General features: G+C 36.3%; 1 protein-coding gene and 1 long non-coding RNA gene across 4 annotated transcripts in view; one reads left to right on the forward strand and one right to left on the reverse strand.

The window, feature by feature from the left end:
* The window catches only part of LOC309509977, a 961882-nt gene that overhangs the window by 58396 nt on the left and 876716 nt on the right, over nt 1–26770 (forward strand). The window lies entirely within an intron of this gene.
* myo3a (myosin IIIA) overlaps nt 1–26770 on the reverse strand; it is a 113159-nt gene that overhangs the window by 19171 nt on the left and 67218 nt on the right. For all 3 annotated transcript variants that reach the window (XM_082184963.1, XM_082184964.1, XM_082184962.1), the window contains 15 exons: nt 26516–26581; nt 26033–26188; nt 23553–23652; nt 22701–22817; nt 20630–20734; nt 20473–20556; nt 20031–20233; nt 18972–19070; nt 18756–18870; nt 16054–16180; nt 14137–14347; nt 13481–13628; nt 3332–3485; nt 1399–1487; nt 912–1041 (listed from right to left, as the gene is read on the reverse strand). In XM_082184963.1, the coding sequence (XP_082041089.1) occupies nt 912–1041; nt 1399–1487; nt 3332–3485; nt 13481–13628; nt 14137–14347; nt 16054–16180; nt 18756–18870; nt 18972–19070; nt 20031–20233; nt 20473–20556; nt 20630–20734; nt 22701–22817; nt 23553–23652; nt 26033–26188; nt 26516–26581 (1904 nt within the window). The remainder of the gene's footprint in view (nt 1–911; nt 1042–1398; nt 1488–3331; nt 3486–13480; nt 13629–14136; nt 14348–16053; nt 16181–18755; nt 18871–18971; nt 19071–20030; nt 20234–20472; nt 20557–20629; nt 20735–22700; nt 22818–23552; nt 23653–26032; nt 26189–26515; nt 26582–26770) is intronic.

Below are 26770 nucleotides of genomic sequence, written 5' to 3' on the forward strand. Positions count from 1 at the left end.
AATAATAACTACTACTTTTGAGAGATACATTTTAAAATAGATAATAGTAATAAATATTTTTGTTTGAATGATTCAATCAATATCAATATCTTCGAGTTAAAGTTTTATTTTGGTTGGCTGTAGTGAAGACATTTGAGTTTCAGTATTTGTATTTTATTATGTATTGCTGATAGCTTTTATCAAATTTGCTGTGAAATACTACAGATTTGAAGATGATGTTCATGCGGAGTGTCTCATATAAATTTGAGACAGTAGATGCCAAAAACCCCATAACATTGAGTAGGTGTAGTAGACAAAACTGCACTGCTCATTCACACAGAGACACACAGAACGTGTGAGTACAGAACAGTACATATGTAAAAATTATTATTATCATTATCCTGGATTTTTATTTTCTGATAAATGTCAATAGATGTGTCGCCCAACCCTAATCTAGGATTTCATGTGAATAGAGCCTCAGCCCTTGTTTCTTGCTTTGCCAATAAAAAGCAATCACACTGCAGGACTCAAAAGTCATGGAAACTGGTGGATGTACTCAAAGCAACAAAATGTCCCCATTTCCTTTGTTCTCTGGCAGCACAATGGAAAACCGAGTCCTTGAACCAGGCAATTACGCAATGATAGGACTGACTGACACATTAATAGAGGTCACTGTTTAGAAAATCTATCTCACAGAGACAGGGCGAATTAAAAATACACACACACACATTGTGTTTTCATGTTTTATGGGGACTTTCCATAGACATAATGATTTTATACTGTACAAACTGTATATTCTATCCCCTTACACTAACCCCGCCTCTAATCCTACCCATCAAAAAAAAATTTCCCCACAAGGACAAGGATTTTGTATATTGGTGCACACATACGCGCACACACACACACACACACAGTAAAAAGTCAAAGCAAACCTGTTTTAGTGAGCGGGTGAGTAACCAGTTTACGGATCAGTTCATTTTCTGACGACCTCAGCAGAAGAACAATATCAGCAGGAAGAGCATCTCTGTTCTTAGCCAGGAAGCCGCTGGCATTATAGATCACCTAATCACATGAGAAACAAGATGTATTTACATCCAACAGGCTATTATCTTCACTTAAAGAGATGAAAATGAGAATCCTCTCATCATTCACGCACCCACACATACATAAAAGAAGATATTTTAAGAAACATACAATAGAAGTTAAAGGTTTTGTTTCCAAAATTCTTTAAAATGTTTCTTCTTTTATGTTACACAGAAGAAAGAAAGTCATACAGTTTTGCAATGGCATGAGTAAATGATGACAGAATTTTCATTTTTGGGTCAACTATACCTTCAATTATCCTTAATATCTGTTTCTGTTTTTAGTATGCCTAAAACAAGCTTAAATAAATATTGATAAAATATAAAATATTTCTACCTTGCCAGCGTAGTGATGGATTCCAAAGCCCAGATCAACTCTCTTTGGTCTCCAGAAGTTTTTAGATTTTAAGTTGTCCTCAAATTTCTCTGATTAAACAAAAGATGTGTTCATTACAATTAATTACTTCACTCATCCATCCATTCACTAATTCATTTGTTCAATAGCTCATTCATTTATTTATTCGGTCCTATTTTATATTAAAGGGTTAGTTCACCCAAAAATGAAAATTCTGTCAGTAATTACTCACCCTCATGTTGTTCCAACCCTGTAAGACCTTTGTTCATGTTCGGAACACAAATTAAGATATTTTTGATTAAATCTGAGAGCTGATCACATCTCCATAGGCTTCTAAGGGACTGAAACTTAAAGACATCGTTAATATAGTCCAAGTGACTACAGTGGCTCAATCTTAAGTTTATCAAGCGACGAGAATACTTTTTGTGCGCAAAAAACAAACAAAAATAACGACTTTATTCCACTATTCATTTCCTTCTCTCTGGGTCTCGAGTTAGTGCACGTAGTGTTTTAGCGCAGCGCTTCTGTGTTGCACGTCACCACGTAGGCTCACTATTGGCCGACGCTGGTCATGTGTGTGATGCGTGTGACGTACAACACTATATTGGACTATATTAACGATGCCTTTAATAACTTTTCTGGGCCAGCAAGTTATAGTGTCTTAGAAGCCTATGGAGGAGTGAGACAGCTCTCAGATTTAATCAAAAATATCTTAATTTGTGATCCGAACATGAACAAAGGTCTTACAGGGTTGGAACAACATGAGGGTAATTACTGACAGAATTTTCATTTTTGAGTGAACTAACCCTTTAAGTGGCTTTATGTACAATGTACCTACATCTAAAAATAAGTACAATGTACTTATTGTATTAATGCTATATTGTAAAACACATTGCTACTATTGAGGTGTGACACAGGTAAGGTTAGGGACAGGTGTGGTGATATGGGCAGGTTTAAGGGTGGGTTAAGGTGTAAAGGAAGGGTCAACAGTGTATTTACAAATGTAATTACATTAATTACAGCTGTAATTACATGCAGGTATTTTTAAAGTATTAGTACAATGTAAAAACATGTATGCACACAATAAGTCCATTGTATCAAATTATTAATTTCAATATTAGTACATAGAAGTTAAAGCCACTTAATATAAAGTGGGACCATTTATTAATTTAACTGTTCATTGATCCACTCATTCACGTCAGTTCATTCATTCACTCACTCATTCATACATTTGCTCATTCACCGACCTGAACCATACACTCATTCATTAATTCATTGATCCATTCATGATATCATGACATACGCGTGAATGAATTCATCCATCAGTTTCATTCAGTATAAAGGAAAGCTAGTTCATGGAAAACCATCTAGGCGTCTAGTCTTGGGATACTGAATTATTAATCTGTCAGTTAAAGACTCCATTGAGAGAGTCCTCAGGAGAAAGAAGATGAGAACTTAGCATGCAAGTAAATGTTTGATGACTGTCTCTCCCTTGTTCTTGTGGGTCTGAGTGTGTGTGTGTGTGTGTGAGAGAGAGAGAGAGAGAGAGAGAGAGAGAGAGAGAGAGAGAGTGAGCAAGAGTGTTAAGTGTCTCTGGTCATAACCCACCAGGTGAACACAGCTAAATATTAAGGGCTCTATCATACACTCGGTGCAATGCGGCGCCAGGCGCCAGAATGGGAGATGAGACTCTGATTGGTTTATTGCACGTTACGCCCAAAACACACCCATTGCTCATTAAGAGAATAGGGACAACCCTTTTAGACCATGACCATTTTTCCCGTCGTTAAACTAGCAAAAGTGGATTCGGACATGTTCTAAGACAATGCACTTGTGCCGTGCGCTTTAGAACATGTGTTTAGAGTGTTGAATTAGGGCCCATAAGCTCTATGATGTTTTAGGGAGGGGAACTTGCCGACGAGGGTCTGGTCGGTTGCCTGAGGAAAGCGACTCTCCTCGTCCAGCAGAGATAACATTCCCATGGGCTTCTGAAGGAACAGGTCCAGCAGCGGCCGGTTGTCTTCATATTCGATCACTCGAGCATCCACATCTTCGTTCAGATACTCGTCCTGCAAAGAAACCACATGTTTTGATGAACTTTGTAAGGTTACTGGAATCAGGTCTCTGAACCATCTGCACAGTTTCGTTTGAGAAATTTAGAAGGAGATACTAGAAGCTGTTTTGCTGAACTTTCTATCCATCAAAGAATCCTGAAAAAACGGTTATTTATCACGGTTTCCATAAAAATATGAAGCAGAACAACTGTTTTCAACATTGATGATAATATGTTTCTTGAGCAGCAAATCAGCATATTAGAAAGATTTCTGAAGGATCATGTGACACTGAAGACTGGAGTTTTATGCAGTATTCAGCACAAAATTCAGTTTCGCCATCACAGAAAAAAATTGCATTTATATAACAAAATAGAAAACAGTTATTTTAAACTGTAATAATATTTTTACAATATTACCGTTTTTAGTTAATTTTTGCTAAAAAAACATTTTGTTCTTCTTTCAAAAACATTAAAAAACCTTACCAACCCAAACTTCTGAATGGTAGTGTAGCTGTAAAACTATCAGTATTTATTTCTTTTGGATAGAAAAAAATTTTAACCTCAAAGTCTACACACAATTTTATGAATATTTCTTCATCCGGTCCAGACCAAAGCTGTGTTTTCTTTAATTCCTCACCCCCAAAGCAGCATTAAAAACAAGTTGAAGATGATGGGTCACTTTGCATGTCACTTAGTAGATGGTCTCTTTCTGTCTGGGTTTTTGGCCAGAATAAGCTGCGAATGGACAATACTTCATGCTGATAGTCAAAATGCTGGTCATGCGTGACTAATTCTACACTGTAAAAAAAAAATTACATCCCCAAGTCAAAAATTTCTAGTGACTGATAACATCTACATTTTTCAATTAGTCTGCCATATTATTTCTCATTGAGCCAATGTTAACAGACTATTGCAACAAGAATTGCACTTGGGCCAATTAAAAAATTTAGATGTGACCAGTCACTAGAAAATTTTGACTTGGAGAGGTTAGACATTTTTTACAGTGTACACAAAATGTCAAAAGAAAACTCTTATTATCAGACAATGCATTTATATTTTGAAATGTCTTGTTTGATTACACTATGTCTCTGAATGTGATGTTTTCTGTGACCTTTACGCTTGATGCATGCTGTTGTTTTGGCCCTGAATTTCTCCTTGTGGAAAGAATTTCTGTTCATCTATCCTCAAATATTTGTAAGCTCTCAACAACACTGTTGAACTCTGCTGGCTAATGCCTGTCACTACTCGATCCGTACCGGAAACACGATCTGTACTGCGCAAGTGAGAAAACACGTCTCCTTCCTGTATGAAGTATGTCGAAAGCATTTACAGCAGTTTTTGTTCGACACTACACTAAATAGTTATTTACTAGTGATTATCTTGACAGAAATAGTTTTTTTTTTTATATATATTTTTTTATATATCAAGGTTAATATGTGACATACATCAAATTGATTAAATTAAAGAAATGGAAAAATTTAATAAAAATACACTAAATTGTTTAAATTTGCTAGATCCCTTATGGGAAGTACAGATGTGCATTAAATGTGTTTGTTTACATTTAATATTTCATTTTGTAAAGGTTTGTTCTACTTATTTCAGCATACTTTAACAAATGTCTGCACTTAAGAAAACACACAGGATAACATTATTTATTAATTTATTTATTCATAAATGAATTCATCCATTCATCCCTCCCTCCATCTATCCCTCCCTCCATCCCTCCATCCATCTATCCCTCCATCCATCTGGCATTCCAAAGAAAACACAAAATACATAATATGTAATAAATTATCAGTTCTGTATACTACTTTTGTGTACTAAATTGAACCAAATTCAAGTATATTTAGTATACTTTAAGTATAGCTTGTGTAGGGACTAATTACATGCTTGATTAGTGATATTAAAGTGTACTTTATTTGTGTGACAAGTACATTACATATTCATTATGAGTGTCTTCGAAACAAACAAGCAATATAACATAAGTGTATTTATATATATTTTTGTTAGTATATTTGGAATGTACTATTGAAAAAAGGGAATATATTTCAAATACAATAAAGTATACTTTTTTTTCACAAGGGCTTATATGGCATAATTGAACTAAGGCCTAATCCAGGCTTAGTCTAAGCATTGTCTGTGAAACTGGGCCATAGCTTACCTTTCATGATAAAATTCGTAGACACCTGTTTCACTTTCCGACGCTCAGCGTGATTGTCAGGAATTTCTCCTTTTAAGAGAAATTCTTGAACTTGTTTATGAAATGCAAAAGAATCCATGTAAATATCTATGCTATCTACGTAGCCGAGACGTTTTTTCGCACATACAGTACAGTACAGTACAGTACAGAACGGATCGAGTAGTGACAGTGACATCATAGTAGTTAAAACGTTGGCGATGACAGGAAGTGACAGCAAAACTTGCGGTCTTGCACATGCACAGTACAGATCGTGTTTCCGGTACGGATCGAGTAGTGACAACGCCTGGAGCTCAGTAACCTCCTAAAGGCGATTCATACTGCTATACGATGACTTCCTGTGAGCAAAACACTCAACCCGAAGAACAAATGACCTGTCTGTCTTGTCTCTAGACTGACATGTTGATAAATTACAATACACACATGGACCAAGATTGTTCACTGGCGAAATGCATCAACACACATACAGAAGCTAGTCCAAGAAATCTAATCTCTGGTATAGATTAGAGCTTCTAGCCGTGGGTAAAGTCATCCAGCGAATGGGGAACAACCTCATTTTTTGGGACAGTAAGACTGCTGCTGACATACAAGCCTCAGGGATGCAAAAACAACAGCAATTCAAAGCAACACGGGCACCACAAGAATGACAAAAAACATGCTCTCAAGTGTTTACTTGAGGCAATATACTTCTGAGCGCTCTGAGTACAAATAAAAATATGGAGAACACACATCAACAAATAGGATATTATTAGATTTTACAGGTGAATCTCACAAAGCTTTTTTTGGGTCACATATCAATCCAAATTTAATGAAAAACAAATTATTATTATTATTTTTTATTTCTTTTTTGGGACCAATTTTGGACAATTTGCATTTTGGTATTAATGGAAATTAAGCACTCTTACCCCAAATGATCAGTGTAATTAAAATCTCATTCTCATTAATATGTATTATTATTTAAAATATAAAGTATTTATAGACACTAGTAGTGTCACGCTGGGATAAAAAAAACTAAATAAAAAAAAACTGGATCTATTAGCAAGCAGTACCTTTTAACGAAAACAAACTCAAACTTATAACAAAAACACAGTAAACAGAACAACCATAATTGTAATGATGATCTGACATCTAAAGAGACAAACACAGGGCTAAAAATACACAAGCAAACTAAACAAGGAAAGGAGACACTGGTGATTTATTGTTTGATTCATTCCCTGCACCTAAGTAAGACAAGCAAACATAGGAAAACAGAGCAAAAACCAAATCGAAGTCAAACTAAAACAGACTCAAATTCAGATCACCTGTAACAAGTAGCTTGTTTTACTGCTTTTAATTAAATCTGATTAAATGAATTTAAGTTTTTACTGTGTACATTAAATATGATCTAAAAATGATCTAAAAGCACATTTCCCCCTAAAATCTCATTAGTATTATTTAAATAACCATTCCCATTTTTGAAATGTTTTAACTATTTAAAAGTATTTATATTTTTTAGTGGTATGTTTTACTGCCTTTTAATTTATACTGATTTAAAAAAAAAAAAATGTATTATAGTATGTTTTACTAAATACATAAAATAATACTGTATTAAAGTAATAAGAATCTATAAGAATCATCATTGAGAAAAAAATTATAATAATTTAATAATAAATTCTTCAAAAGTCAAATACATATTACAGGAAATAATTGTATTTAAAAGTATTTTTATTTTTGTAGTGGAATGTTTTATTCTGAAATAAATAAATAAATAAATAAATAAAATAAAAAATAAATAAAAAAAATGTTCTAGTCGCCTAGTAGTTGTTCATTTAAGCCATTAGTGGACAAATCGCCCCTTTATATTAATTTAATTACTTAAATAGGATAGCATGGCTATATAGCCTAGAGGATAATGAGCGTTTACGTTCCGCACGACCACACGCATAAAGCTTGCCACAAAGAACCGGTAAAAGTAATGATTATGAATGTGTCTAAAATAGCAAGGAGACATTTAATTGTTTATTAATAAACTGGCGTTTTCTGTGTCGCTGCAAAGATGAAGTTGACGATGTGGAGTCGCCACACCAGAGAGAAATGCACATTTCATATGGATTACATAATCAGAGACAGTAGCCTATTTTTGGGGGTTTTGAATATTTTCGTTTAAAAGTAGACATTTCAAGCGTTCTATAATAGATAGCCTATATTTCTCAAATCTGTGAGGCACAAGCTGAGTTTCGGCGCCTTCAAGTCAGTGTTGGGGAAGTTACTTTTAAAAAGTAGTGTTTGCTCGTTACTCGTTACTTTTTAAAAAAGTAATCCGTTACTTTACTTAGTTACCCCGTTTGGAAAGTAACTTTTTACGTTACTCGTTACTTTTACGTTACTTTTATGTTGCTTGACTTTGGGCAGAACCCAATATCTGTTCCTAAATATGTAGACATAAAGTTATACAATGGAGGACATAGGCTAACAGGTAATTATTTTGTGCTCTTTATTATAAAAAATAGTATCAATTTCAAAAGAAAAAAAGTCCTTCTCATTGGCGCTGCTGTGTGCGGCAACTTTTATTCTCAGCCGGCTCTGCATCATGGGGTAGAGTGCGACACTCCGCGATGAGCCGTGTGCTCGCGCCACTTCTCTCCGCTCCGCTTCCCCTATCCACCGAACTTTAAATTTCGGCAACAGCCAATAAAGCTTCCCTGCTCTCTAACACCGGTGCGAATCGCGTCTTGATAACATAGGACAAAATTATATAGAAGACATAAGCTTAGTTTTCAGACATACGACTCACTCTATCAAGGGAGTAGGAGAAAAAAAAGAGATTTTGAGAGAATTTTTTTTTTTTTTTTTTTTAAGTACACATATTCAAGCTTTCTATATATTTCTCAGGTCTGTGAGACAAGTAGCTTATGAGTTTCGGTTCATTTACAGTATGGAGAGGAGCTCCAGTTCACGCGCTGGTGCCGTCATGATTATTTTGCATGCAATATTTACTTATTTATTAAAATCAGGCAATTAATTGGTTGGTAAAACATTGATTAAAATTAAGATACAATTAATACAAAACGAAATTCGTTTTAAAGAAAGTCTTTCTACAAAAACAAACTTAATAAAGTGGTCTAAATCATGTCTGCCCACTCCATTTATCTCCCGATATATTGCACAAAATTATGATCTTACTCACGCTTTTCACTTTTCATATAATCAACATAGATTAAATTATTTATTTATTTATTTTATTTAAACATAAATATGAAACTAAATAGTTTTCTTTAATTTACTTCTTATTTAATTCAGCCAACTGGTTGATAAAACATTGATTAAAATTAAGATACAATTAATACAAAACGAAATTCATTTTAAATACAGGTTTTCTACAAAAACAAACTTAATAAAGTGGTCAAAATCATGTCTCCACACTCCATTTGTCTCCCGATATATTGCGCAATTTTTTTATTTAATTTAATTTAAACATAAATATGAAACTAAATCGTTTTCTTCAGTTCTCAACAGTTCTCTTCTCTCAAGCGCGCAGCTGAGGCAGTGTCGCTGTCAAATATATCCATGGGAAAAGTAACGTTGCGCCGAATTGAAAAAGGAACTACGTTTCGTTACCAAATTTTTAGTAGTAACGCGTTACACTACTTTTTACCCAAAAGTAGTTACGTTACACAACACTGCTTCAAGTTCACGTGTGATGCAAGTGATCGTGCCGGCGCCTTATTGCATTGTCTGCTATAAATTTGCTTCTTATTTATTAAATACAGGCAATTGGTTGATAAAACATTGATCAAAATTAAGATACAATTTATACAAAACGAAAATCTTTTAAAAAGAGTCTTTCTACAAAACAAAACTCAATGAAGTGGTCAAAATCATGTTTTACCCACTCCATGTCTCCAGACATATTGCGCATCTCATGATGTATCATATCTTTCTCATGCTGCATGCTCACTTTCATAATCAACATTGATTAAATTAAAAAACATAATGACGTCACATATTTTCCAACCCAGCCCTTAGCCCCCGCCACATGAAACAGCTTCCAGCGCTTAATGTTAGCTTGTGAAAGTGTGAAAATAATTTCCAGTAAAGGACAATGTTGCAACAGTCGTTGTTTAGGTACCTTAAACGCGCACGTACAGTCTCGGAGTCATCGCTGCAACCAGGAGATGAAGGAGAGCTGAGATCCACATCACCTAGCACAACTTCGTCTCTGCCACCGCAGGATGCTAGCGCGGCTAGCACAGCTAGCGTCGTTGCTAGGAGGGCGCCAGCGCCTCTGCCTCGCGAGTGGATGATAGCCCTGTGGATCTGTCTTCCGTGGATGAGCCCGCAACTCAACCAGTGCTAAAGTATCCGGTCACAGTGATAGGTGTCAAAGCAAGGAGTTTCTCCACAAACTGGTATAGCAGATATAATTTCCTTGAGTACAGCATTAGGAAGGGTGCAGTCTTCTGTAAGATGTGCAGGCACTTTGGTGAGCGGGGCAGGGAGGAGAAGTTTAGCCAGACTGGATACCGGGACTGGAAGCACCTCAATTGCGCTTGTTTAAAGCACCAGAATAGCAAATCGCACACATTTGCTCTGGATAAATTTAACAATTACAGGCTGTCAATGTCTGAGCGTGGCTCTGTCTTCCATCAACTCAACAACACAGATGGTAGACAGGATGAAATCATAGAGGGAAATCGGGAGCACATCAAAGTAATTCTGGACGTTCTGATCACTTGGCAACCGGGAGAATGATGAGGTCAAAAACGCAGGTAATTTCCTGGAATTTTATAGACTTGTCTGCAGGCATGACAAAGCAACTCAAGAGTGACTAGATGCGATCCCTAGCAATACAAAGATGCTCAGTCACGAAATTCAGAATGACCTGTTGGATGCTGCGTGCACTCTCCTGTTGCAACGGATTAAACATGAACTGCATGAGGGATCTTTTTATGCTATTTTAGCAGACGAGTGTAAGGATGTATCTAAAAAGCAGATGGTGGTAATTTGCTTTCGGTATGTGCACATGGGGACTGTGTGAGAACGCGCTGTTGGCCTCGTAGCCACAGACAACATGACTGCTTATGCGATAGCACAGAAAATATTAGAAGTTGTCGCACCTTTTGAACTAGACCCTAGCCTTTGCGTTGGTTTTGGGTTTGATGGTGCATCGGTAATGGCTGGGCAAGCCTTTAAGGGCACCTTTCAAAACGCCATCGACGTGCACTGTCACTCTCATAGGTTAAACCTCGTCCTGTCAGCTGTGGCCCAGACATCGCTGGATGCTTCTACTTTTTCCGACACTCTCAACACCTTGTGCTGTAGCGGCAGCGAACGTCATGCCCGTTTCCTTAACGCGCAAAGAGAGATGCGGCCCGATCAGAGGTCATTGGAATTGGAGCGAGGGTGTGACACCAGGTGGGATTCAAGATCGGCGGCAGTGACAAAAGTTTTCATTCTGTATGATGTTATCATGGAGGTGCTGGCACAGTATGCGGAATAGGGGGGACAGAGTGAGATTGAGGCACAGTCACTCCTTCAGCAGATCAGAACAAAAAAGTTTATATTCCTCCTTGTACTTTTCAAACAGTTGTTCAGTAAATCAGACTTCACATCTAAAAGCCTCCAGTCCATCGACACATCAGTGATAGACAGGGTTGATTTGATTGAGAACCTCAAACAAGAACTGACAGACATTCGCTCCAGTGACTGTGCATTCTCAAATATGTAAGCAACAACAAAGATGATGGAGGATCATGATGTCGAGAACTGGGATGTACCCAGTTTGCCCCGCTCAAGAAAGCTCCCAGGCCGATTTGAGGGAAGTATTGTCACATGCACGTTGGGGAAATCGACAAGGGTGAGGAGTGACAGTGACCTGCGCAACATTTCCAACACGCTAATAGACTGCCAGCTTAAGTGACACCTATGGGCCTCATGGCATCTGCGGCAATCCTGATGTCCCCTAGCCTTGATACAAATGACACCACCTTGGCCACTATAGCGAACTCTCTCAATTACAGGGAAGCGCTTCCACGTAACCATATCAGAGTCGGAGCTCGCAGTGTTTGTGCAACTCATAGAGAGGAACAAAAAAAGAGGAGAACATCTCAAAAGTCTTGTTGAAGTGATATATGCAATGAGGACGTTTTCCCGAATATCCATGCTTTCTTAAAAGCTCTGATAACACTGCCAATGACATCCTGTACAGTTGAACGCGTCTTTTCCAGTGTCAACCGGATTAAAACACCAAATAGGAGCACCATGCTTACTTCTCGCCTTATGTCCCTCTGTCTGTTGACATTTGAGAGAGAGCTTACAGTAACTCTCGACTTCGATGAAATCATTGACATTTTCAAGAGCAAACCCCGCCGACTAGTCCTGTAATTTCGGAGAGATGGGTAGCATGCCTTTTCCTACTGCTCTGTTAAACAATTTGATTTGCAATGAATGAATATTCTTCTCATACTCTCTCTTCTTCCCTTACCTTCACGTTTGGCAATCTTTTAAGCCTGTCTGTTGGCGCAAAAATGCCTACTCAGTTGTTATTTTTTAGCCTGATAAGTTAATGGCTTCTGAAATGTTTTATTTTTTGTTGTTGTTGTTTTCTGCAATGCAGATTACTTTGTTGATATTGTGATGCTTGATCCGAGATGCGTTAAAGGGCTGTTAATCTTCGTGGATGACCGTAGCCTATATTGTATTAGTTATTATCTCGAAGTAGCCTATAGGTTACATTTTAATGCATCTTCTCTGTATAATAAGTCAGTCTGTTGTTAATGAAATCGAAAATAAATAAATGGACAGATGACGTTGTCAATGAACAAGTTCTGTGCCCGAGTATTGATTGAAACTGTTGGGCAGTGTTGTTGATCTGTAATGTATTGTTGAAAACTTAAAACAATTAAGAAGAATTGTGAAATATTCAGCCTCATGTTATACGAGCAGAACTAAACTATGTTTTTGGGAAATATTACATTCCTGACCACTTTTACAGTCTAAATATAGGCTATTATAGTTTAGATCATTTTTTATAATATCCCATGAGTTCTAATAAATGCAATTTCTGAAGTGCTTCTTTTATAAAGAACACCGCTTTTTCTTTTATCGGGAAACGGAGCCCAGGTATGATGCGTAATGGTGATTCCAAAGCGCTCTTCTTTGGTCAGAACCAAGGAGAGCGATCACGGATAGGTCCGTCCTATGCACCGAAACTTTTTAACAATGCAACAAAATATTTAAAGAGCATCAAGCTATTACAATCTATATTATGTATACGCACAGATAAAATAACAGTATATTGGTCAGTAAGTTTTATTAGGTTAAACAGTGATTGGATAACGTTTTTAATTTAACGTTTTTAATTTAAGGCCCACCCACAATTAGTCTGGCCAATCCAAAACTGGAATCCTGGTGCCGTGCCTGATATGTGGACTTCACACTCACACATTTAAGTAAAGCAGCTGCTTATAGAAACACCAGCAAAGTCAGCGGCTCCTGACGTAACCCTTGTTTCGGATGATTTATGAAGCCACTAATGTGGGTTAGTCTCAAACGTTTAGAGGCACCAAATCACTTTCCCCCCAAGGCTACAGTCAGTCCAGTCAGTCTAGGGAATTGCCACGCTTGTCTGCGTTAAAAGAAAACGGAATATTCTGCTCCCCTTCCCTCCCTCTCTCACAGCACTGTGAAACCATAAATGATGAGGTGTTACCACCATTTAGATGGAAATAAGGTTATGCTGAGATAGAGAAATAAAAAATTCTCCCAAAAGGCATAGAAAAGCTCTCAAACTATTCAGGATGGGATGAGATGACTTTATCAGAGTCGGGATGTACCTGCTCCCAGGCGAAGATGTGCTGGTTGAAGTAGAACTGGATCTGCTCATTGGCGATGTTGATGCAGAGCTGCTCAAAAGAGTTCCTCTTAAAGTTTTCAAAGCCGAAGATGTCCAGGATGCCGATGTTCAGACCCTTGTCTTCCTCGCTGAAGAGAAATTCAAAGATAGAATCAGAAATTTTTTAAAATGCTAATATATAAAGAGTTGTCATTATTTCTTTCCAGACTGTCTATTTATACCAAGAGCAAATTGCTTGCCTTGTTGGCAGAGGTTATTTACACTAACTCCACCAACCAATGTCTGGTTGAGCCAGACTAAATTATGAAAGAAACCTGATAATCTGATAACAGGAGCAGTGGTGTGGGCACAACCTGATTTCACTTTGTGCAAAGAAAAAACTGCTATTTTCACTTCGTGTAAATAGCGATAGATGGTAAGAAAATACTGATTTTAACAAAGTAAATTGCATCTACTGCAATTTGCACTAACTGCAGATAGCCTCTGCCATTTCTTTCTAGTATTCGGTTAATTAGGAGAAGTTGTCTCAGCGCTGGTCTTGGATGAACAATTTGATGCAAAAATGTTCATACTGAGAAAACATTGAAATCTTGGCAAATCTAAGCACAGTTTGAGAAAACACTCTCTTTCTCTCACCCTGACTGGTTGTCCGGTTTCAGGAGAGAGTTGATGCGGTTGACAATCCACCCGAACAGGCGTCCATAGAGAGCTTTGCCCATGGCGTCCCGCACCTCAGTGGCCTTCTCCACTGTGTTTGACCTGACGATGGTTTCACCCCGTGTGACCACGCAGTGAGAGGTCAGTGCTTCCTGTAGCTCATCGGCACGGATACACAGCAGTGACGCAGCTGCACATACAAACACATACGAACATAATGACAATCTGCTTCAATTTGTATATTGGAGCTGCATGCCACTTCTACTGAATGCAAAAAGTTTGTACTGCATTGGTGATTTTAAAGTACATAATCTCAGTACATGTGACAAGCCAGTGCACCAGTTTAGGGGCATGCTACCAGCTCATGAAATCACAGAAAAATTGTAAACCACAAACCAGGGTTACTATATAGTTAAAACTAAACCCATAAAAAATTAATTAAAAAAAGAGTAATTTATTTTATTTCAGATAGTTGCCAAAATGTCTCATTTTCATTTCATTTCAACTTGATGCACTAAAATAACTAAAACTGAAATAAAAATGTATGAAAAATAAACAGACAAATATATATATATATATATATATATATATAGATCGATAGATAGATATATAGATAGATATAGATATATAGCTATAGAATATATATATATATATATATATATATATATAAAAGATTAATAAAATTGACAAAAACACACAAGAAACGTACTAAATTTTATTAAATTACTAAAACTTTAAAATTAAAACAGAAAATGTAAAACTAAAAACAAACATTCAAAATATTAATAAAAACTATAATAGTGTTTTAATTAACTAATTTATTAATTTATAATATCATTCTGTTAGCTTTAACATCTAGCCAAATTCGTTAAAATTATCTTAAAATTTATTCGAAAACCCCTTTGCTAAGATAATATAGGAAATGAATGTACTATGATTAGGGTAGTGTAATTTTAGTATTATTTATAAACTAATACAGTATTTATTAATATTTTGAATTAACTTTTATTTTTATTTTAGTTGAAGTTTTTTGTTATGTGCTTTTGTCATTTTTTTACTATTGACAGTTTTTATATTTCTGTACAGCTTGAATTTATTTATTTATTTTTAATCAGTTTTAGTTTTAGTAATTTTAGTACCTCAAAATCAACTGATTTATTTCAGGTAGTTGCCAAGTTTAGGTTTAAGATTTCACCTAATATTTATTTCAGCTATATTTCAATGACCAAAAAAAAACATTTTTAATAGATTTAGTTTTAGTTAAAACTGGATTTGGGACACACAAATCAGATATGCAATATAGTATAGATAGTATGTGACTGGAGCCACATCCCAATTTACATACTATAAATAATAATCATAAATGGTATACTTTTAGGTTCAAATATTTAAAACTGCTGTCTCAAACCTCACACCATTTTTTTTTCTGCAACAAAAATGGCAAATCATCACAAGGGTGAATCATTGTAGCGCAAGGGTTTGTGGGTGAAATCATCTTAGACACTTTATGAAATTAACCCAGTATGATTTGAAATGCACTAACCCTACATCCTATTTATTACCCATGATGACTGAGTAAAAAAACTAGTCAAATGTGGTTTGCTGGTTTAAGTTGGATAAGCTGGTCTGGATGAGCTGGTGAAAAGTGCCCTTAAACCCTCTAAAACTATTAAGTCAGCTAAGAGCAACAAACCACCTAAGGCTTGTTTATGGAGATTTTTTTCAGAAGGGATGCCAATAGGGATTTACCAAGGGTTTTTTATGGCTCTTCAGAATTACATAAACACACAACACCCAAGACTGATTATATAACTGTGCTCAGGCTCAGATCAAGAGGTTGTGTTGTACAGCATGGAAGGTCAGCCTTGAAAAACTGGAATGCATGTTAATTCTTACCACTCTCTAGCACTGCCATGTTGGAAATGTTGCTTTTGTCCGTCTGATGTTCAGAAGCCACTGATGTGAACTCGACATCACCTGCATTTAGGATCCCAGCTAAGACGCTGTAAACGCTCCCGAGCTCCTGATGAAATTATGACATACAAATGCACAACCGTTGGTCATATTAATGGAGAAATAATATGTATTAATTTATAAGTACCACAGAAGAGATGTCATACATAACTTGATTCATTACTAATAACATCAGCGTTTAAGCATCCCGGCCCAGAGGAATAAATATGCTGCATATTTCTGCAAATGTAGCATAGCAGATAATATCAAGTGGCACATTGCCATGTCTGTTTATTTGATTATGTGGATCCCTTATGAATACCATGTTCAGTAATGTCACAGCAGTCACAGTCATGTCAGTCAAAGGCCTGTGATTACTTCTATCTCCCTTGAGAAATGGAAATCTAAACTGACATTACAGAGATAGAATAAGTTTCCAATAGAAAGCATTCACGTTTGTATCCCTCAGATGTTGGCCTGGAGGTAAGTTCAGTGGTATAAAGCGCAACAGTGGATTTTTTTAGATTTAATATATTAAAATGTATTCTAATATTCTGTTTCCAGGGTGAAAGCAACTTCTCGGATTGCTTGATCTCACTCTAAGATTATGGACTGTGTAGTTCTTCACAAGAATTCGGCTATTTAAATGATTTCTTATTTGTAGCTTCTAAAATATACTTTCGCGTAACCTCATGTGGTTGCATTTCTCTATGAAGAACATTAATTGGGTTTTTACTTTCAAAACCCAACTGTTGCGCTCTGTTGTGACAGTTTCATGATCTTGGGATATCTTATTTCACTGATAAGCTTGGATGTGGCCTTCCAGATAAAACATGCTCTGGTAATGTATTCCAGCATGCATCATTGATTCGCCTGATGGTAATTGTGGAGACTGATGGCATTAGAGCACTGGGTCACAACTTCTACATAACCCTCCGCAAAGGCCATCAACAATGTTCAGAGCACTGGACCTGAATGGACAGACAGGCTGTTCTCACGCTTATTGCACATCAGCGTTCCTCCTACCTACAGTTGTAATCAAAATTATTCAACCCCCATTGCGAATCAGGTTTATTGGCAAAATGTACAGACTTTCAGCAGTTTGCAATGAACAAATCAAACAAAAGTAATTGAAATAGCTCAACACAAAAAATGTTTCAAGTGGTTTCCCCAAATTCAACTGAATATGCAACTTTTAATGACTTCTGCAGTCTCAAAATTATTCAACCCCTTCATGATGGCAAGCATCTTTAGCACTTAGTAGAACTGGTCACTGTTATGACCTGCTGTATACGAGATGTATAACCAGACACCAGCTTCTGGCAGCGTTTCTGAAGAATCTAAGCCCATTCCTCATGAGCAACGGCCTCCAGTTCCGTAATATTCTTGGGTTTGCGCGCCTCAAACGGCTTCTTCAAATCCTGACCAGAGATTTTCTATGGGGTTCAAGTCAGGTGACTGTGATGGCCAGCATATGCTTCATTCTTCTTCCTCCAGACATACCGCTGATCCACAGGGCTAAACAGTTCCAGTTTTGTTTCATCGCTCCACAGAACAGAATCCTGAAACGTCTGTGGCTTATTTATACGATTTTGATCAAATTGGAGCCAACTTTTCTTGTGCTTTTGGGTCAGTATTGGTGTACATCTTGGAGTTCTGGCATGGAAACCAACTGTGTTTAGTATGCGTCTTACTGTGCAAGCTGAAACCTCAGCGCCTGTTGCCATCAAGTCTTGCTGCAGGTCTTTTTCAGTCACTCAAGGGTTTTTCTGAACCTGCCTTCTCAAAAATCTAGTTGCAGCCGTTGACAGCTGCTTTTTTTCTGCCTCGTCCAAATAGTGTAACCACTGTTCCTTTAACTTTGAACTTGCAAACTATGCTTCCAACGGTGTATCTAGGAACATTTAGTGCCTTCGCTATCTTTTTGTATCCTGTTCCTGTTTGTGAAGGGCGATGATATCTTCTGTTAACTTCTTTTGACCTAGCCATATTTCTATCATGCAGGCAAACATGACACTCAACAAACCTAGCCAGTTCATATATTTCATGTGTTCTAGCTCAAGAACACCTGGTGCAACTAATGAAGCCCTTGATTAGTTGCACCAATGAAGCCCTTGATTAGTTGCACCAGGTGTGCTTGAGACAACACCTGTTTTGCAGATTCGTGTTGTTGTTGTGAGGGATTCTATTCAGGGGTTTGAATAATTTTGAGACTGCAGAAGTCATTAGAAGTTGCCTTTTCAGTTGAATTTGGGGAAACCACTTTGTTGTGTTGAGCTATTTCAATTACTTTTGTTTGATTTGTTCATTGCAAACAGCTGAAAGTCAGTAAATTTTGCCAACAAACCTGATTTGCAATGGGGGTTGAATAATTTTGATTACAACTGTATCACCCTTCATTATTTAGTAACTATAAGAGCCTTTTAGCCCCTTCTCCAAAAGAAACAACATTTGCATTTTAGTGTAACGACAGTCAGTGCTATCGCCTACAATTGGCAACAAAAACTAAAAACTGAATCAATGTTCTTAATGACACATATTATTGAAACGCTGACTCTACTTGAAAGAAAGTACCAAAAAAAAAAGTTCTTTGCAGCAAAGAACACTTATTAAAAATGTCACTATATAATTGTATTCTTGTGTACCTCCAGGGTGAAGCCGATGACTTTGAAGCATTGCTCCACAGTCTCAAACTGCTCCTTATAGAAGGAATTGCCCACAATGTCAGGCACTAATTTAACATTCTCATTGTGGAGATACCTGGAATTGAGAAAAACAAAGAGTACAAAATAGAAAAAAAGGATGTCAGATGAGGAAAGAGATAAAAGCAGCAGGCTGTTATCAGGTGTTCAAGAACTTACTTTGGAGTTTTGCTGTCTGACAGCTTGTAGTGGCCGAGTTTCTTCCTCTCTGCCAGACCAGAATAGATATAGTAGAAGATGTGAAAGTTACGCTCCCCTCTGATGAAAAGAATGCTTGGTTATAGAATGGATTTTTTATGGAGCCCCTAAAGGGATGTGGTGGTGAAAAAGAAAAATGTTTCACCATCTAATTTTTTTTTCCTTCACCATGTCCCTTTAGGGACTCTGTAGATTTTACCATCTCAGCAATTGAGTAAAATTGCTGGTGGTAAATGATGATAAGTGAACTCATGGAAAGTAAATACTTATTTTTTACATATACTGTAGTCTTCTAGATTAATGAAGCTCAACCATCCACATTTCAAACTTTTTACCACATTTTTTGTAAGAAAAAAAAAATCTAATAAATGTTTTCATTTAAAATCACCATGAAATCTAATTTGACAGTTATTGTTAAAAAAGAAAAAAAGAAGGAATATTGCATTATTTATTATAAATTATTTATCCGTGCACATCATTATTTTCTTTCATTTTTGAATTGATGTGCCCTCATAATCTTTCATTAAAGTAACTTCCCCTCCCTCTTGCAGCGACATCTCTTCTCTGATGACATGTATACTAGCATGAGGGCAGCACAACCTGTCACTTACATGAGATCACAGTAATAACAAACCACAACCATCAAACCATCAAATCAATCCCCGATGGACAAAATCAAGTCCTGCCCAACATTTGTATTGTTCAAGAGGCTGTTTTACTCTGATATATGTCACAACAGGGAAGAAAAGACTAGCCTATCACAACCTCCAACTTTAATGTATGAGAAATATATGGTCATATAATTTGTTGAAAACAATGAATGCTTAATTTATTGTTGCTCAAAATTGTCTTTTTTCTTTTTAAACAAATGATGTACCATATTCATTGAAAGTGCTAACTGATAAAACAGGATAACTATTACACAAAAAATGTGTTCAGTCATTTTGATCAATCCAATGATTTGATATTTAATTTAGTATGCATGCTGAATTTGGTCATATGCGACGAGAGGACTCTTACACAGCCTGGTGTACGACCCGAGACTTCTCCAGGAGGTAATCTGAGATCTGAGCTCCCACCACCGTGCCTCCACAGGTGAACTTCATCTCCAGATACTTCCCAAAGCGACTGGAGTTATCATTGATCACAGTGCAGGCATTCCCAAAGGCTTCCACCAGACTATTGACCAACAAAATCTTCTCCTGGAGGGTCCGGTTGTTGGCCTGAAGAAATTTAAATAATACAAAAAGAACTGGTCAACTAGCCATTATTGCAAAATAAAAATTAAAGGACCAAAGACACACTTATTATACGGCTACTTCCCAATAAATGAGCATAACATTTATTTGAGTTGAAAGAATTGAATTTTTTGAGAAGAAAGAACGCAAGAAGTGATATGAGACAATGCATGACAACAACTCGACATAATACAACAGTGAGAAGATAAAGCCACTCTCCAAACCTTTCCGAGGACGGTCAGCTGTTGGACTAACAGGTGGGCACTCTCTGTTTTCCCAGAGCCACTCTCTCCGCTGATGACAATGCACTGCACACAGAGATGAACACGGTTCAGACCACGACTGATACACTCCAGCAGCGCATAGAGGAACATACTCTACCTGATCAGCATTATAGGACACCATGGATTGATATGCGATGTCTGCGACTGCATATATATGAGGAGGGTTGGACGTTCTTTTGGCTCCAACGTAAATCTTAGAATGCTGCCAGAGAAACAAAGTATTCAACAAGGGTATTCCAGATGCACCTATTGCTAGACGGTTGTTTTGATGTTCAAAGTGTTTTTAGCATATTGCTGCTTTTGCTAAGCTGTAATGAATGGTTGCTGAGGCGTTGCTATGCATTAGCTAGGGTGTTTAAAGGGTTGTCAGGGCAGTGCTAAATGGTTGCTACAGTGCTGGTTGTTGTCAGTATGTTGTAATAAGCTTGCTAGATTAATGCAAGTTTATGGTAATTTATTTTATCATCCGCGAGGTCAAAATCATTAGTCTGATTGCTTTCAAATCAAAAACTAAACATCTCTAATGAATTAAGTATGATGAAAACCCTTGTGAAAAAGAAGTGAGCTTATTTGTATTGAATGTGCATTCGTAGTGTAATTCAAATCTTAAAAGTTTATTTAAAAAAACTCTGTACTTACAGATTATATAATACTGTATTAATGAAATAAAGTGCCATTTAAGTGTACTTAAAGACAGTACACTTTCATGACTGTTTCTTAACATGCTTAAGTAACACTAATAAAGTTTGTAATAATGTCAAATTAAAAGTTTTACATTTTAAATCATTGTTTTAATAATGTTTTGTCATACTTAAATAAGTACTCCTACTCTGATGTGTTGACTAACATACTAATTGATTATACTTTGTAACTATAGTATGTTTAAGTTTTTTTGTGTTTAGTGTTTAGTAAGTTTTAATTTGACAAGATTTGGTTACACTTTATTTTAAGGTGTCATTGTTACAGTGTAATTATATATTTAAGTACTGAGTAATATTAAGATACAACATGTACTTACTATAGGGTTAGAGTAGGATTAGGATTTGGTTGAGGGTTAGTTGCATGTAATTATGCATAATTTACTGTTATTACTATGATAAGTACATGTAACACATGTAACAAGGACACTGTAAAATAAAGTGTTACCCAATATTTCATTAAAATATCTTCATTCGTGTCCTGAAGATGAAGTCTTACGGGTTTGGACGACATGAGGGTGAGAAAATTATGACAGAATTTTCATTTTTGGGTGAAATATCCCTTATTTTAAATGTACAAATTGCAACTTCATAAGATCAAATGTATAAATTACAAACATATTTAAATACATGACAAAAGTTAAAATACAAATGCCATTAAAGTATATTTTAGTTTATCATAAATGCTTTTCAGTCCATTTGGCAGTACACAAACCATATTTCAAAGACAACAGAATTATGGGTAACACTTTACAATAAGGTTTCATTAGTCAACATAGTTAACATGAACTAATAATTAACTGTTCTTCTACAGCATTTATTAATCTTTGTTAATGTTGTAATTTTGATTTAGTAATACATTATTAAAATCAAAAGTTGTATTCGTTCACATTAGTTAATGCACTGTGAACTAACATGAACAAACAATGAACAGCTGTATTTTTATTAACTAACATTAACAAAGATTAATAAACACAGTAACAAATTTATTTCTCATTGTAAGTTCATGTTAGTTAAAACAATAACTAATATTAACAAATGAGACCTTATTGTTACCGAATTATGAAATTACACATAAAGACACTTAAGTTCTACTGTTCTAATGTTCAGCTAATTGCATAATTTTTTTTTATTTTATTACAATAAACATGTAATTAGCTGAAATGCTTGAAAAAAAAAAATTTGAATTCACAACTTTATACTTTTAAAGTATATTATTTCCATAAGTACTCTCTTTAAAGGTATCCTAAAGTGTACTTCGGTGTTTTTTTTTACAAGGGAATCTAGAGAGAGGAGAGCATGTGCAATGCATGAATGGAAAAGGGAAATGAAATATACACTCTTTCTGCAGAATACAATGACACAAAACTGACGGGTGAGAAAGAAAATGAATGAGAGATTTGGCAGCAAATGGAATGTAGCCGACTATGAAATGTTGATGGCATCCATAATGAAATATTATACACGCACCTCAGGCGTATATAGCTCCGTATTCTGGAATGGATTGACCGCTATAAGGATGTCTCCAACATAGGTGTAGATCTTCTCCTTTGTGTAACGTCTCTGTAGCTGTTCGGTGATTGTGTTCTAACAGAGAAACAATTACACATCACAGATGGCCATCCCATCAAACCACTGCACACCACTGAACAACAAAATAACCACCAATAACGCACAGGAGTCTCCATTTTCATGCATGACCGAACCTAGACACAGTAAGATGATTCATTATCTAGACTACTGCATTCAGAACTCTTTACATAGTGATTACTGCACACTATGTACTTTTTGTTGCCATATGCGCCCAATATGACCATACAAGACAGTTACACACATCACAGGTCTCCATCTGGTGACATCAGTCCAAGGACATAGGCATAATTCAAGCGCTTCCTGTCAAAACTGCTGCCATAATGGATGAGAAAATATATCTAGTGTCAATGAGACCCCCTCTGAATTGATAGATCACCTTAAATGTTTTCCAATACAAACTCTGTTATTGTTCACTAATCTGTCTATTTATTCACTTGACAGTTAAAATATAAGACAGCTAGGAAGAGTTATGGTCACTTGACAGTCTCTCTGAAAAATACTGCTGGAAAATGTAAGAAAAATGAATGGAATGAATGGGCTGTCTGACAGAGGGATGGGAAATTTCCTGTCTTTCCTGAGTCTGTGTATTGATGATCCAAACGAGTGTGTGTGTGTGTGTGTGTGTGTGTGTGTGTGTGTGTGTGTGTGTGTGTGTGTGTGTGTGTGTGTGTGTGTGTGTGTGTGTTCTTTGGCCTTTCTCTTGTGGGGCCTGTGTATATATATTCTTACTTCATCCAGAACCTCTAGGACTGCCAGATCTTCCACGTCATCACACGTTTGACTTTGAGACTTCATGTGGCTGCCTTTTTTGGTGTGGATACGCTCATGCCTGCAACACAGGATTAAAGTCTATGAAAAGCAACCATGGAAGTTAAAATCACATACATTACTTATACAAATGACCTTGTTGGAATTATTGATAAAGGCATTAAAAGTTAATGATGAAATAAAAATCAATAGTTATATAAAAATTGCAATTCATTTGAAGAGCCCCATAACTAATTTCTATCTTTATTTCAAGGTTATTCAGCTATTTAGCTTTGTTTCAAAAGCTACGCAACATAATTATCACAACATATTCAATAAGAGTTTGACAATGTCATTAAACTAAAAATAGATGCTGTAACAAGCAAATACAATACACTTCTGTTCAAAGGTTTGTCAGTACAATTTTTTAAAGATGCATTAAATTGATGACAGTAAAGACTGTAAAATGACAGTAAATTGTTACACAATTATATTTCAAATAAATGCTGTTCTTTTGAGCATTTTATTCATCAAAGAATCCTGAAAAAATGGTTTCCACAAAAAATATTAAGCAGCACAATGGTTTTTAACGTTGATTATAATCAGAATTGTTTCTTGGCCAGCAAATCATCATATTAGATTGACTTCTGAAGGATCATGTGACACTCAAGACTGGAGTAATGATGCTGAAAATTCAGCTTTCATCACAGGAAGAAATTACATTTTGTTCAAATAGAAAACAGTTCTTTTAAATTGATATCAATAATCAATCATATTTCAGAATACTTTTTACTTTATTTTTGTTTAAATAGATGCAGCCAAGATGAGCAGAAGAGACTTATTTAAAAACATTTGCACATGTGCATATGTATTAATAATTATGCTGACTTAAAAGATACCTTAATGTAGTCAGTAATTTCAGAATACTTTGAGAAAAAAAAAAAAGAACTTGTTGAATATGCTAACAAAGAAATGGTGACTTACTATGCTTTTAAAAAAACAAAAACAAATCCTAAATGGTATTATTAAAATATATCAGCTAGTTTTACCCATAAATAATATAGCTGAACTAGTTTACCCAGTTTTTGTGTTATGTATTGTTTATGTTTCCTAAGGTCCTTCCACATCAAACACAAATGTTGTTAGCTTAGCAACATGCTAATAGCAAGCCCTCGCATGCTTTTTGTGAGTAACAAATGCTGTCTTAGAAGGAAGCTGTATGTAATGTAGTTGAACAAAAATACTGGGTAAAGCAAGTATCCAGTGTAGGCAGACCCTTAATGCTGGTCCAAACCATGTATTTACACATTTAAATTTTGTGAAAACACAAGAACACAACATTGGGTACACAATTAACACTTTTGGGAAAGTAACAAGAGGAGTTGCCACAACACATGGCCAGATACAGGAAGCTGCTACTACTACATCCACAGGAAGTAGGGTTGATCTAGCCCATGTGACAGTCAATATCTCATACCTGGAATCACTGTCTCTCCTTTCTGTCATTCCAAGATGGCTTAAATGATAAAAATAAAGTTAATATCTAATGCCTGCTTCAGACTGTGCGGTTTCGGCAATCCTATAAGATCATTACAAATCACTGCACGACATGGATATAATAAACTTGGGTACGACATGTATGTAGACTGTACAATGATGACACCTACTGAATCATAGGCTACGATGACGCAAGTTAGTATAGAAGAATAAATGTCATCAGCATGTGCTAGTGGTAAACAAATAGAGCAAGATGAATCACACTTTTGCAATTGTGGTTTTTATGTGCGCTGAAAAAAAGAGGAGTAAGCGAAGGAGGAGAATGTGGATGAGATCATGGCCAGGGAAAAGAGGCCAATTTGGCATGCAAAATATAGCAAATGGAGCTTGAGGTAAGTAGTTTTAAGTTTAATCACCATGTCGCATGATCAATACACCATTTCATGTTGCATTTTTAATGGCTAGTCAGTAGACGTAGGTTATAGCAGCAAACACACTGTGAAAAGATCATGCTATATTTCGGACACTGTCAGAAAATTATCGCAGGCTATCTAAGGTCGCAAGACCGGGACAACGGCTGTCTTTGAACCTCTCTCACTGTACGACGTTGGAACACTGTATAGGAGCCACGACCACAGAAATCGCCACGATTGGTCATCTTTCGTCTGGGACAGCTCAAAATCGTACAATGTGTACCGGGCATTAGAGGCATAGCAGGGGTTATGATGGGGGGTCTCGGCCCTTCTAACTGGTCCAGCCACAATGGCTAAAACTGCATTCAGCAGAGATACCATATTTTCATCTACATGTTTATGTAAGTTTTAAAATGATTACAAGTCCGATGACCTCTTCCTGAGTAAGTGGGCGGTTCTTGGCCAAACGCAACAGCTTTAGAGCCCAGACCTTATGTCATCAAACAAGACTACTCACAGGAAGCACTAGAGCTGATATTTACGTCTTATTACCTTGTTTTCTCAATAACGCCGATTTGCTGGTTGAGGTCGATTAGCTCCATCAGCTGCATCTGCAATATCCTCTCTCGGCCCACAATCTGTTTGATGAAGACATGCTGAAGAAGGTCAAACACTTTGGGCCTGAGCTCAAAATCCTTTATCAGACACCTGAAGGGGATACAATCGAAAAATGTGAGAATTTGTGCTGAAATGTCCAAGATGTCACATCAAATGGCAAATGATAAGGACCAGATTCAGGAAAAACACAAGCTAAAGGTTGTAGAGATTAAGATACAAACAATGTTCTGGTAAAAACAGTAGGCGGTTCATTGGAGTATGATGAAGCTTTATGAGAAGCTCTTTATTAGAGTAATTAACTTACAAAATCGGTATAGAAAAGAAAAACTAACAAAACTTTTACAACCATTAAACTTTGTAATCTATGTGCATCACTGGCAAATACAAATAGAAATGCACTTAATCTGTGTTACTCACTTGCATATAAAATCGTTAAAATCGTTTGACCAGAGCTCTGGTTGATGTAGGGTGGGTGGAGGATTTCTGTTCAGAGAAAAACAGATAAATAGGCAAAGATAAGTGTGAGAATTGAGGAGACAACCGCTCGCAGCAAATTGATCCCATTAATTTCAAAAGTTCCTCACTTGATAAAATTATTAGATTACTGTTTCAATTTTTCTGCTGTTTAGATGAATAATTGTAATGGTCCTTATAAGCATAGATAGACAATAT

Source organism: Leuciscus leuciscus (genome assembly GCF_965113295.1).
Source record: "Leuciscus leuciscus genome assembly, chromosome: 11".
Taxonomy (NCBI): domain Eukaryota; kingdom Metazoa; phylum Chordata; class Actinopteri; order Cypriniformes; family Leuciscidae; genus Leuciscus; species Leuciscus leuciscus.